This window comes from Panulirus ornatus, chromosome 8 (genome assembly GCF_036320965.1).
Source record: "Panulirus ornatus isolate Po-2019 chromosome 8, ASM3632096v1, whole genome shotgun sequence".
Lineage (NCBI taxonomy): Eukaryota > Metazoa > Arthropoda > Malacostraca > Decapoda > Palinuridae > Panulirus > Panulirus ornatus.
In genome coordinates this window covers 27,822,491-27,836,923 of record NC_092231.1, presented here as the reverse complement: position 1 = coordinate 27,836,923, position 14,433 = coordinate 27,822,491, and the positions used below count along the sequence as shown (strand labels likewise).

The window sequence follows — 14,433 nt, the reverse complement described above, 5'->3', positions numbered from 1 at the left end:
TTTTTGCTTTTTACGCAGTGCAAGCTCTAGCGTGATTATCTCATTTCTGTCTAACCAGTTTTATGAACAGACTTTTTAAAATCATTATGGTTTATTAGAGAGATTCATTGTTTTATTTTGTATCTTTTCGGCAGCACCTTTGTCAGCACTTGCTGCTTCACCTGTGACTCGAATGTTGTGCGAGCTGCGTCTTTTAAATCTATTTAACCAGCCATGAGTTGCTGTGAAGGTCTTGATGTAATCCTTGCCAGCTCGCTCCTTCAGAGTCTCAAAAAGACTTCTAGCCATTGCCTAGTGGTACACGTTTTTGAATTTTGATCTTCCATCTACAGCATTAACAACTTTTCTCTTTCCTGGATGGGCCCTTGCAGTTGCTTTCTTATCATCGTAGACTTCGTACTTGCCGAACCTTTCACTGCTTCACATAATTTTTTGTCTCTGACCTTTAAAATTGTCGAGACCATCGAAAGGGACAACCAGAGATCACGTGTAATCACATCAACTTTTTTACTCATTTATATTGGGTGATTACCTATATTTTCAATTCCAAATGGATCGTCTTCGTCGGCTTCTTGCCAGATCTATCATGTGATAAGTTTTTTTCTCATGCTCGTCATCTTTGGTTTAATATGGAAATGGATTAATCCAGCACGAAAATTTGTTAGTCACTTTAACACACGCTGACTGAATGCTAACAGAGAGAGGTGAGAGAGATGCTGTGAAGTCCACAATACCGAGATATCGTCTGACAGTCACTATGGTATGCACGCAGCTTTTAGCATTGGCGGGCGTACGATTAAGTTTTGATTTATATATTTACGTGTATTTCTTCATTTATATTGTTTTCCGGTCGTATGCACGGATGGTCTTAAGTCGCATAGGTTGTAAGTTGTAAGTAGGTTTGTACTATGAAGGTGCGCGTTCATATGACTTTGTTCATATTCATATACCTCTGCGTTGTACAGTTAGGTTCGATAAAATGCTATCTTTTGGCTCTGTGAGCCTGATGGGAAATAACGAAGGGTATTCGAGTATATAGTAGTATTCGAATAGTCATTTCCCTCTTAGGGGCGATCATAGCCTAGGGGTAACGCTGCCGCCTGTTGCATAGGGGTCCCGGGTTCGATCTTGGCTGTTGGAGGTTTGTATGTTCTATGAAGGTCGGATTTCATATGCACTTTGTTCGTATGCATATACCTCTGCGTTATACAGCTAAGTTCGGTAAAATGCTGGCTGTGTGAGCCTGATGGGAAATGACCGGTGTATAAACCCCGTTGCTCACCAACACGAGACGAAGGGTATTCGAGTACATAGTATCCGAATAGTCATTTCTTTATTAGGAGCGGTCATAGCCTAGTGGTAGCGCTCCCGCCTGTTGCACAGGGGTCCCGGGTTCAATCCTGGCTGTTGGAGGTTTGTATGTTCTATGAAGGTCGGCTTTCGTATGAACTTTGTTCGAATATATATATATATATAAAATCATTAAATTCTAGGGAGAATAAAAAGATGCTTTGGAAGGGGGCAAATGAAGTGCGTAAGACAAGAGAACAAATGGAAACATTGGTGAAGGGGCTAATGGGGAGGTAATAACAAGTAGTGGTGAAGTAAGAAGGAGATGTAATGAGTGTTTTGAAGGTTTGTCGAATGTGTTTGTTGATAGAGTGGCGGATATTGGGTGTTTTAGTCGAGGTGGTGTGCGAAGTGAGAGGGTAAGGGAAAATGGTGTGATAAACAACGAAGAGGTAGCGAAAGCTTTGCGGAAAATGAAAGCCGGCAAGGCGGCGGGTTTGGATGGTATTGCAGTGGAATTTATTAAAGAAAGGGGGTGACTATGTTGTTGAATGGTTGGTAAGGATATTCAGTGTGTGTATGTTACAGGGTGAAGTGCCTGAAGATTGGCGGAACGTATGCATAGTTTCATTGCAAAAAGGCGAAGGGGATAAAGGTGAGTGCCTGGAAAATTATATGGGAAGGTATTGATTGAGAGGGTAAAGGCATGTACAGAGCATCAGATTAGGGAAGAGCAGTGTGGTTTCAGAAGTGGTAGAAGATGTGTGGATTAGGTGTTTGCTTCTAAGAATGTATGTGAGAAATACTTAGAAAAACAAATGGATTTGTATGTAGCATTTATGGATCTGGAGAAGGCATCTGATAAGAGTTGATAGAGATGCTTTGTGGAAGGTATTAAGAGTATATGGTGTGGGAGGTAAGTTGCTTGAAGCAGTGAAAAGTTTTTATCAAGGGTATAAGGCATGTGTACCAGTAGGAAGAGAGGAAAGTGATTGGTTCCCAGTGAATGTCGGTTTGCGGCAGGGGTTCGTGATGTCTCATGGTTGTTTGATTTGCTTATGGTTGGGGTTGTTATGGAGGCGAATGCAAGAGTTTCGGAGAGATGGGCAAGTATGCAGTCTGGTGTGGATGAGAGAGCTTGGGAAGTGAGTCAGTTGTTCGCTGATGATACAGTGCTGGTGGCTGATTCGGGTGAGAAACTGTGAAAGAAGAAAGCTGAGAGTAAATGTGAATAAGAGCAATGTATAAGGGTTGAGGGATAAGTTAACTGGGAGATAAGTTTGAATGGAGAAAAACTAGAGGAAGTGAAGTGTTTTAGATATATGTGAGTGGATTTAGCAGCGGATGGAACGATGGAAGCGGAAGTGAGTCACAGGGTAGGATAGGGGGCGAAGGTACTGGGAGCTTTGAAGAATATGTGGGAGGCGAGAACGTTATCTCGGAAAGCAAAAATGCGTATATTTGAAGGAATAGTGGTTCCAACAATGTTATATGGTTGCGAGGCGTGGGCTATAGAGAGTTGTGCGGAGGAGGGTGGATGTGTTGGAAATGAAATCTTTGAGGACAATATGTGGTGTGAGGTGGTTTGATTAAGTAATGAAAGGGTAAGAGAGATGTGTGGTAATAAAGAGTGTGGTTGAGAGAGCAGAAGAGGGTGTATTGAAATGGTTTCGCTACTTGGATAGAATGAGTGAGGAAAGATTGACAAAGAGGATATTTGTGTTAGAGGTGGAGGGAACGAGGATAAGTGGGAGACCAAATTGGAGGTGGAAGGATGGAGTGAAAAAGGTTTTGAGCGATCGGGGCCTGAACATACAGGAGGGTAGAAGGCGTGCAAGGAATAGAGTGAATTGGAACGATGTGGTATACCGGGGTCGATGTGCTGTCAGTGGATTGAACCAGGTCATGTGAAGCGTCTGTGGTAAACCATGGAAGGTTTTGTGGGGCCTAGATGTGGAAAGGGAGCTGTGGCCTCGGTGCATTACACATGACAGCTAGAGACTGAGCGTGAACTAATGTGGCCTTTGTTGTCTTCCTGGCGCGCGCGGGGGGAAGGGAGATACCGTTCCATGTGTGGCTGAATGGCGACGGGAATGGGTGGGGGCAGCAAGTATGAGTGTGTACATCTGTATACATGTATATATCTGTGCATGTATATGTATGTATACATTGAAATTTATAGGTATTGTTACGAATTCAACACTTATTCAGGCAAGGTCGCCAGTAACATATGTTACAAATACTACTGTTCCTTGTCTTGCAAGGACGTTATAGATTTGTCAAGTTGCACAACTCAGGATAACGCAATAATAAAGTTATGGGATTGAATTAAAGACCAGCATTACACTAAATCTACTTATAATGAAAGAATTCAAGTGTACAAAGATAGGCACATAAATCAAGCATGAAACATTACGTTAACACTGATCATAAGAGTAAACATTAAACATGAGGTAACACTGAACATGAGATAACATTTGTACATGACTTACCATTCCAGATAAGATTTCAAGCCAGGAGTTCTCTTTCCTCTAAGGCAGTTCTTCGATAACATTATACTAATAATTATAACGGGCTTATAGCACAGCAGGGCTTACAGGCTTACAACACAGCAGGACTTACAGCAGGGGTGGACCACTTACCTCGCTGGGCTAGAAAGAGAGAGACTCAGCGGGTGTCATGGGTATATAAGCGTTCCCTGCTAGCTATACAACCTTACATTTTGATTGGCTATGAGCTTCAGTTACATTCTGATTGGTTGGAGGAACAGTTACACAAACTGCGTAGATCACCCTCCCCCTGGTAAGCCTGCAGCGACATGTCCAGTACGGGTGGCGAAATATTCCGCAGCCGATGACAACTTACTCCCCCCCCCCCGCCTCGGGGAAGGGTCGGGGTGCTCAAGGACAAATGACACGTTATATACGCGAACATGTGAGCACAGACACACGTGTTCCGTAACAGTATGTATATGTGCGTGTGGGCGTTCATGTATATACATGTGTATGTGGGTGGGTTGGGCCATTCTTTCGTCTGTTTCCTTGCGCTACCTCGCAAACGCGGGAGACAGCGACAAAGTATAATGAATAATATAAATAAATAAAATAGATATAAGGTATTGCAGTAGAATAAGTTAAGAAAGCGGGTGACGAGTTGTAGATTGTTTGGTAAGGATATTCATTGTATGTATGGATCATGGTGAAGTGCCTGAGGATTGGCGGAATGCATTCATAGTGCCACTGTACAAAGGCAAAGGGGATAAAGGTGAGTGTTCAAACTACAGAAGCATAAGTTTGTTGAGTATTCCTGGGAAATTGTATGGGATGGTATTGATTGAGAGGGTGATGGCATGTACAGAGCATCAGATTGGGGAGGTGCTGTGTGGTTTCAGAAGTGGTAGAGGATGTGTGGATCAGGTGTTTGCTTTGAAAAATGTAAGAAATACTTAGAAAAACAGATGGATTCGTATATAGCAATTATGGATCTGGAGAAGGCACATGATAGGGTTGATGGAGATGCTTTTTAGAAGGTTTTAAGAGTATATGGTGTGGGAGGTAAGCTGTTAGAAGCAGTGAAAAGGTTTTACTAAGGATGTAAGGTGTGTGTACAAGTAGAAAGAGAGGAGAGTGATTAGTTCCCAATGAAAGTCTGCCTGCGGCAAGGGTGTGTAATGGTTGTAAGATTTGTTTGTGGACGAGGTGGTTAGGGAGGTGAATGCAAGTTTTGGAAGGAGGGGCGAGTATGCAGATCAAGGCTATAAGCTTCACCAGGGTTGAGGGACAAGTTAGTTGGGATGTAGGTTTGAATGGAGAAAAAATGAAGTGAAGTTGCGATTTCACCTTCATATACAGTAAACCCTAGACTTATCCGACTATTTAGGGGTGAAGAGTTGTCCGTTAATGCCGAGAGTCCATTGAATCTAATGTCGTCTTTTTCTGTGCTACATTTAGGTTCACACTTTTTTTTTTTTTAACTATCACCGTAGGGTTTAGTGTGTGGTACGATAGTTGGGCGGCGGGCACCTCACTGCACCTCTTACATCGCGCAGTGAGTAGGATTCGAACCTACGAGGGAAAATCCAAGGTTATCGCAAGGCTGCTCACTTTCAGATGAGGCGCACCCAAAGAAATCGTCTTGGACGCGGGAATCGTGGCCCGCATCTCAACCCACTCCCCCAAGTCCAGTGGACGCTCCGCAGCAGCGGTAAAGGTGGCTAAAGGGATATAGAGGAGCAACATGGGTTTTGGAGGTAGCTTGCACAACAGCAGAGCAACTCAGGCTATGCTCCAATATCTCAACACCCTCCTAATAGAGGGGGGGGGGGGGGAATAAGTCACCAGCACATCTGTCAGCAGGAAAACAGTTGCGTGTCCCGGCGCCTCGGCAACATTATCTGATAAACCGGGGATGAAGAACCACTCTGCGAAACGGAGCGGACCATAACAGAGAGGCAGGCTCTCGTGTAGAGTGGCCCAGCAGGTGACGCTGCTACGCTACCCCAGCTGTCCGCGGGCACCAGTTTGCGTGCAGGACGTAGTTTCGAAGGTTTGTGACAGTTGGCGTGAAACCGCGAGACAATACTCAGCGAAGCCTGACGGCATTGGCCGCGTCTTTGAGAAAGCGACGGTACTTACGCCCCCGGGTTTCGCCGATCCCCACGAAACCCGTGGGTCAAGGGTAGTGCCCACACACCAGCAGTGGCTTCGCCCCCAATTGTGACGACACCCAGCCTTAGGCGGCAGCGCCCTCACTTTGTGAACACCGCCCCGCACACTTGCAAGATTATGTTTGTAGTGGCTCCCGTGAAGAGTGAACACACTAAATTTCTTTGTCATTGTTGTTCTGCTCGCATGTAAAGGAAATGTACTGTTGCTGACCAGTGATTTGTGTGTATGTATGCCTTATGCCATGTCCAATTTTGATTTCATTTCTTTTATTTTCTTGTTTTGTCTTTGATTTTGTAACAAATCGTCAGTTACCAAAATTTCGTGAGGGGGTCTAGTGTGTAGTACGACATTTGGGTGGCGGGCAGCCGGCAGGTGGGAATGGTTGCTGGGCAGATGGAGGCAGGAGAGACAGGAAATGGTGATACCACCCATCTCCTGAGAAATGTGAGGACGGCCTACCTGCTTTCATTGCACCTCTTATAGTCACTTGACATGTTGAATTGTAAGGATTGCATAATTATTTAATGAATAAAGTCACCTTTCTGAAATAAAAACTCGGTAGTATTATTTGTCCGTTAAACCCGAAATCCGTAGAAGACGACTTAAAGGGGAGGGAGTAGGGGGCTGGAAATCCTCCACTCTCCCCCCCTTTTTTTTTTTTTCCAAAAGAAGGAATAGAAGGGGGCCAGGTGAGCATATTCGCTTAAAGGCTCTGTCCTCTGTTCTTAACGGTACCTCGCTAACGCGAGAAATGGCGAATTGTATGAAAGGAAAAAGAATATATATATATATATATATATATATATATATATATATATATATATATATATACATTTCTTACCACAGGGATATGAAACACGATAATTTCCCATGTGCACTTTCGTGTCAGGATCACATCAGGGCAGATGCGAAATGTCAGTTGATATACAATGAAGAGACGTAATTAGGACGCCATTTGGTGAAATAAGCTTCGGGTAATCACTTGTTTACCAAATAACCTCCTAGCTACGTCTCTTCGTTGTATATCAACTGACTTGCATTTCTTGTATCTCCCCTGATGATGTGATCATTACAGGAAAGTGCGCTTGAGAGCTTAATGTGTTTAATTTTCCTGTGGTAAGAAAAGAATTTAGTTGATCACAATTGTGATCTCTTCCTATATATATATATATATATATATATATATATATATATATATATATATATATATATATATATATATATATTGTGTGTGTAAATGCATGTGTGTGCTTGTGCGGTATGACAGGAGCCCCATATTACATGCGTTACATCAACAGAACTGCCAAGTTCAGTGATGAACCCATTTTTGAAGTTTTCAAGCAATGCCTCGGTACCTTTGTAGTAGTGACAGCTTAGATTAAGTGTTTGGATTTGATATTAGTGTAGACATAGTAAAATTGTCAATTTAGGGCATCAGGTCAGTCATCATTGCAGATCTGTATTGACAACAGATACTGACATTTTGTGTTTTAGATGTTTATGGTGTGGGCATTGCAGCATCATTGTTGATCAAAGGTGGTACTGTCTAAGATGATATTACTTTTCCCTTTAAGTTTACTGTAGTGAAATTAATTCCTTGTGTTTTTTGTGTCAATTCTATTTACTGGAGTTAAAAAAGTTATTTTCAATGCATGAAGTTAAGTAGACCTTCATCAATCATCATTTTTCTGTTATTAAAACTCTTATATATGCACAGGTTAGTGACAGATATTTTTCACAGTATATTATGATCCACAAAAGATTTCACCAATAAGGATGTTAATGCTTATTAAACACTGTTCAGTTATAAGTTATCAGAGACTGAAATTTCAGTATGAATGTTTTTGACCAGTGGGTGAAGAAATGTCAAAAGTATATATATTATATGCATTGCTTGGTAAGAAAATCTGTTTCCACTGAATTCTGCTGTCCATGAAGGTCTTTGTCCCAACTTATTTTGCTGATCAAGAGTCTACTTAGCTTCTTCAAGCACAGCCCATATTTACATCTTTTTCTATTTCTTATATGGGAACTTACCTTGCTATTTTTATGATTATGTATGGGTAAAACCTTTTTAATAGAAGGCTCTTTTAATATATCATAGTAATTCAAATGCTTGATGAATTTGAAGCACTGATTTTTGCAAATATGGTAGTAGAAAATGGATTCTTTACCTTGTGACTTTCATATCAGTGACTTGCAAACAGATTTGTTCACATCATAAATGGTATAATATAAACATATTTTGGGTTAGTAGAAATATATACTTTACATAAGATGTATGGTATTCTACAGTCATTGCAGAAGAAAGATTGATGCAATTGAGTGATGCAGTAATAGTATATACTCTAGCATAGATATATGATACTGTGATTATTATTATAATTTTTCACCTGGTATTAAGGGACTTGAACCCTTTTGGTACTGTTGTCCTCAATCAAGGCAAGCATAGTAGGATGCTATTGTCCTTAGTCATGGCATCGTGCTTGCCCACCATAAGCTGAATCCCGCATACACTTTAGGCTGTATTAGCAATCCAGATGAAGAATGATTTATTGAAGCTTCCTGCATGTGTGCCATTTCTAAGGACACTGCCATTTATACCACCTCGTGCCACTTGTATCGTCTGCCACCTGTAGGCCTACTTTGAGTGGCCAATTTAATAATGTTTTTTCCAAAATTAGGAATGCTATGCTCATTTTAAACTTCATTCTTCATGAAATTAAGTTCTGCACAGCAATTTTCCAAAACTTTAATTTTTAATGTTCAATTTTTATTATTTGTTGATTATATTTATCTAAAACCTTTAAGTTATTATGACAGATTTTTTTCTTTCAGTTGCATTTGTATTTCACTGCACCTTATATACATGTATATTTTTCATTCAGAAAGCAAAATTAAAGAAAATTGATTTGAAATTTTAGAAATGAGGCATTTAGTTGTTAAATGGCAAAAGAATATTACTCACGCTTATGACAAAGTGAGGAGTAGCAAAATGCCACTTTTCCATTTCTCTTTGTTTGCAGCTGAACTAACTGCAGATTGGGACCGTATTTGATGCAGATTATTTTTTCAGTAAAAGTTTAAAATAAATTAAAGCATTTTTGCAGTCACCTTTTAGAAATGAGGTGATTAAGGTCTCTCAAGAACCTGCCTGACTGCATGGTGGCTGGATTTGTTTAACTATCTTCAATGCATTTACTTAATATACCATTCGTTTAGTGTTTTCTTTATTAATACTTTGTACCAGATATTTAATGGCTTTTAACTACAGCTTGAAAATGAGCCATAACATGACATTTACAATGTCAAGATATTCTTCATTATTTTCATTTATGTTATGGGGATTGAAATATGATTTATCGTAAGATCCAAACAAATCCAAGGTGTCCTAATTATAGAGCAAGTGGAGTATGTATTTTTATGGTAATGTGAAAGTTTATACTCTCATAGCTTTAACTCTTTATATGTGCTGTTACAATATATTTTAGAATTATTATTGGTTTAAATGCATTTTACTAGCCTGCTGGATGATTTTGGAAATGCAGCACAAATTGATCAACAAGGTCAAGTCACACACTTCATCATGCCCTGGGGAGTAAGAAGGGAAGATGTTCTTAGTAATACAAAATTTCTGTTGCATCAGGCTTTTTGATGAAGTTAGTTTTACTGTAATATGAAAAAATTTTACACTTAACCTCCTATATTAAGAAACTTCGTAGTTGTAGAAGATCTTATACCTATTTCTATCATTTGTAACCTAAATAATGCTTTATGAACAAGACTTTCTTGATTTTGCATCAGAAAATCTCTATGTAATAAGCATTTAGGATGTAGACTTTAAGGCTTGTTTTTTAGTGCTAACAAAAATATGTTGTATCAGATCACATGGCCCAATTTCCCTGTGATGATGAAAGTCTTCCCACTGTAGCACTGACTGTCCTTTCCAGAGTAACTGGTGGTGAATTATTTGACCGTATAGTAGAGAAAGGGTCATACACAGAGAAAGATGCAGCAGATCTAATACGTCAGGTTCTGGAGGCAGTTGATTACATGCATGATCAAGGAGTTGTTCACAGGGATCTTAAGGTAAGCATCAAATTTGATTCACTTCATTGATGATCATTATAGCTCTCTAAATACTTTAGAATTTTGTGAGTAATGTTATTTCATGTTTTGTGTTTCTGGTTAAGACCTTCAAGAGAGAATTATGATATAGTGTAATTGAGAGGTTCTCTTATCAATTCAGATGTGTGATAATTGCCTCTACAATTGCACCTTTTTCTATAAACATATTTCCTGATGTGTATGTTTTTTCCCTTCATCTACTAAGGATGACCCCCTTAAGTCTCAAATTTGTTGTTGGCTACCAGACTTTTTCCCTTCTACCATAGGATATTGGAAAATGTAGGGGATACTATTGGACTCATTTGTGAAATTTTCATGTGAAATGAAAAGTAAGAAAATAGTAATTCAGACAAAGGATATTGCTTCATTGGTTCCATGGTTGACCTTTTGTAGTGCATGACAATGATGTATTGCTTGTGTCTTAAAATGAATTTCTTAGCAAACACTGATATCATGTTATATAACTGAAGTAGAGTGAATGCAACTTTAATGCTTATTTTTATCTCTAACTACTAGTATTGATATACATACAGGTTTTGGAAACTGGAAAACCTTCTCTTTCACAGGTAGTGTATTGTGAGCAACATAATATTCTTCAGGGAATACCAAGGTTTGGATCTTACAAACCCCAATAATCATTGAGGAAGCTCACGTCTTCACCTTTTTCATTTGAAACTGCATTTATGTGGGCATTTAACGCCAAATGAATGGTCATCCTCTCAGCCAATGAACAGCTGCCATCAGGTCAACATCCCTCAATCACTCTCTTGTCATAATAGAACTCAGACAATCTGAAGGTCATAATGCACCCCAAAACAGCCACCAAAAGTACAGAAATTTTTTTATGAAGAGAGAGAGAGAGAGAGGCTGAGAAGGTCAAGAAAACAGGAAAAATTGCTCACATGGTACTGCCTTGGAGAAAAATGTTTTTTTCAACTTTCAGAACCTATACTTCTCTCCTCTGCTGTCCATGCGACCACTGAGAGCTTACCCACATAAAGGAGAAGTGATAGAAAGAACTTTTCATGAGATTTTAAGAATATCAAAAACATGATAATTGCCATCAGTGGTGTATTGAAGGAGTCCTGAGAAGTGACTCTTTGAGGAGGAATCAATTAGAGCCACACAGAGAAGATCTACCATGTCAGAACTCAGGTACCTTTTACAATAGTGGAAGAAGAATGCCAACGGCCCCTGTTCGTAACTTCCTCCAACAAAAGATTTCAGAGGAAGTCCAAGGTTGAGGCCACTATCCATACATTATATGCTCTAGTATAAAGCCCAGGCTGAGCCAGCAAGATGACTTTCTTGGTGCACATGATATATATATTCTGCTGAAAGGGGTTTCAAAATTCCACGATGCATAAGGATATGATTCACTGTCTTTTCTAGTGAAATCCAAAAACTTCATAGAGATTTCTCAGAAGTTTTGTTTTTAAGGGAGGATGAAGGAAGCAATGAAGTACTGGATAATTCCTCTTAAGCTAAGGAATTCCAGAACTCATTACCTCCGGTAAGGCTGTATGGATAGAGTACAGTCTTGTCCAAGAACTTCTCACTTCAAAGGAGTTAATATTCCTTGCTACTAGAAGTAGCAAAGCCTTTGGATGTAAGAGACTCTAGAAAGATGATATGGGTGACATTAGGACTGTTTCCTAGAAAGAGATCCTGGGGTAATTATAGATGAATGAATATCAAGAAGTTGCCACAGCTTATTGTTGTCACTGTTCAAAAGCCTCTTTAGAAGGTATTTTTTTTTTTTTAAAGGCATGCCCTAAGTCAGATGTTGTTAGGTAGGTGCAGCATTCACATAGGGCAGAAATATTTGTTAACAGAGATGGCACAGGCAACTGAAAGTCCTGATCAAGTCTATCTCATTTATGCTATATATTTATGTATCATTCTCTAAAGACAGGGACCTCCATGGTGTAGCGGTTAGCATTCTTGACTGTGATGCATTTGCGGGCCACCTTGGGTCAAGTGCCTAGGTTCAAATCCTGGTTGTGGCAGTCGATCCACATGTAACCCAGCTGTTCATCCATTCCTAGAAGTTGGTCAATAAAATGGATACCTGGCTTAGGCTAGGTTGTATTTAAGTTTGAATGGAGAAAAACTGGAGGAAGTGAAGTGTTTTAGATATCTGGGAGTGTACTTAGCAGTGAATGGAACCATGGAAGCGAAAGTGTGCCACAGGGTGGGGAGGGGGTGAAGGTTCTGGGAGCGATGAAGAATGTGTGGAAGGAGAGAAAGTTATCTTAGAGAGCAAAATTGGGTATGCTTGAAGGAATAGTAGTTCCAATCATGTTATATGGTTGTGAGCTTTGGCTAAAAATAGGGTTGTATGAAGAAGGTGGATGTGTTGGAAATGAATTGTTTGAGGACAATATGTGGTGTGAGGTGGTTTGATTGAGTAAGTAATGAAAGTGTAAGAGAGATGTGTGGTAATGAAAAGAGTGTGGTTGAGAGAGCAGAAGAGGGTGTATTGAAATGGTTTGGTCACATGGAGAGAATGAATGATGAAAGATTGACAAAGGATAGACATGTCAGAGGTGGAGGGAACGAGAAGTGGGAGACCAAATTGGAGGTGGAAGGATGGAGTGAAAAAGATTTTGAGGGATCGCGGCCAGAACATACAGGAGGGTGAAAGGCATGCAAGGAATAAAGGGCATTGGAACAATGTGGTATACCGGAGTGGACGTGCTGTCAATGGATCGAACCAGGGCATATGAAGCGTCTGGGGTAAACCATGGAAACTTTTGTGGGGCCTGGATGTGGAAAGGGAGCTGTGGTTTCAGTGCATTACACATGACAGCTAGAGACTGAGTGTGAACAAATGTGGCCTTGTTGTCTTTTCCTAGTGTTACCTTGCATTCACGCAGTGGGTGCCATTTCATGTGTGGTGGGATGGCGACGGGAATGTATGAAGGCAGCCAGTATGGATATGTACATGTGTTTATATGTATATATCTCTTACCCTTTTATTACTTAATCAAGCCACCTCACACCACATATTGTCCTCAAACTTTTCATTTCCATCACATCCACCCTCCTCCAGACAACCCTATTTATTGCCCATGCCTCACAACTACATAATATTGTTGGAACTACTATTTATTCAGTCATACCCATTTTTACTTTCCAAGATAACATTCTCTCTTTCCAGACATGCTTCCTCGCTCCCAGAACCTCCCCCACCGTATAACTCACTTCCACTTGGTTCTGTCTGCTGCTAAGTCCACTCCCAGATATCTAAAACACTTCACTTCCTCCAGTTTTTCTCTATTCAAACTCACATTCCAAATAACTTGTCCCTCAACTCTGCTAAACTTTATAACCTTGCTCAACCTCCTCCTTTCACACACTTTTACAAACTCAGTCTCCAACTTCAGCAGTTTTTCACTCGAATCTGCCACCAGTGCTGTATTATCGGTGAACAGCAACTTACCCACTTCCCAGGCCCTCTCATCCCCAACAGACTGCATACTCGCCTATCTCTCCAAAACTCTTGCATTTACCTCCCTAACCACCCCATCCATATACAAATTAAACAACCATGGGGACATCACACAGCTCTGCTGCAGACCGACATTGACTCATAACAAATCACTCTCCTCTCTTCCTACTCATACACATGCCTATATTTAAGGAAGCATTGATGGCTTGTGCAGAAGATACATGTGGCATGAGAAAGGTGAGAGGTGGGCAGATTAGAAAGGGTAGAGAGTGGTGGGATGAAATAAGGTTGTTAGTAAAAGAGAAGAGAGAGGCATTTGAATGATTTTTGCAGGAAAGTAGTGCAAATGACTGGGAGATATATGTAGGAAAGCTGCAGGAAGTGAAAAAGAGGGCAAATGAGAGTTGGGGTGAGAGAGAGTATCATTAAATTTTAGGGAAAATGAAAAGATGTTTTGGAAGGAGGTAAATAACGTGCATAAGACAAGAGAACAAAATAGGGAGGTAATAACAACTAGTGATGAAGTGAGGAGATGATAGAGTAAGTATTTTGAAGGTTTGTTGAATCTATTTGATGATAAAAGTGGCAGATATAGGTTGTTTTGGTCGGGGTGGAGTGCGAAGTGAGAGGGTCAGGGAGAATGGTTTGGTAAACTGAGGTGAGGTGGTGAAAGCTTTGTGGAAAATGAAAGCCGACAAGGAGGTGGGTTTGGATGGTATTGCAGTGGAATTGATTACAAAAGGGGGTGACTGTGTTGTTGATTGTTTGGTATGGATATTCAGTGTATGTATGGGTCATGTAAAGTGCCTGAGGATTGGCAGAATGCATGCATAGTGCCATTGTACAATGGCAAAGGGGATAATGGTGAGTGTTCAAATTACACAGGCGTAAGTT

At 40.4% G+C, this 14,433-nt stretch overlaps 1 protein-coding gene across 5 annotated transcripts in view; it reads left to right on the top strand.

The window, feature by feature from the left end:
* Nucleotides 1-14,433, top strand: part of CaMKI (Calcium/calmodulin-dependent protein kinase I) — a 317,987-nt gene that overhangs the window by 72,551 nt on the left and 231,003 nt on the right. For 3 of the 5 annotated variants that reach the window (XM_071664256.1, XM_071664252.1, XM_071664253.1), the window contains one exon: nt 9,908-10,046. In XM_071664256.1, the coding sequence (XP_071520357.1) occupies nt 9,908-10,046 (139 nt within the window). Of the gene's footprint in view, nt 1-7,054; nt 7,074-7,223; nt 7,309-9,907; nt 10,047-14,433 lie in introns of those variants that run through there. The other 2 variants (XM_071664257.1, XM_071664255.1) reach the window with 2 other exon arrangements.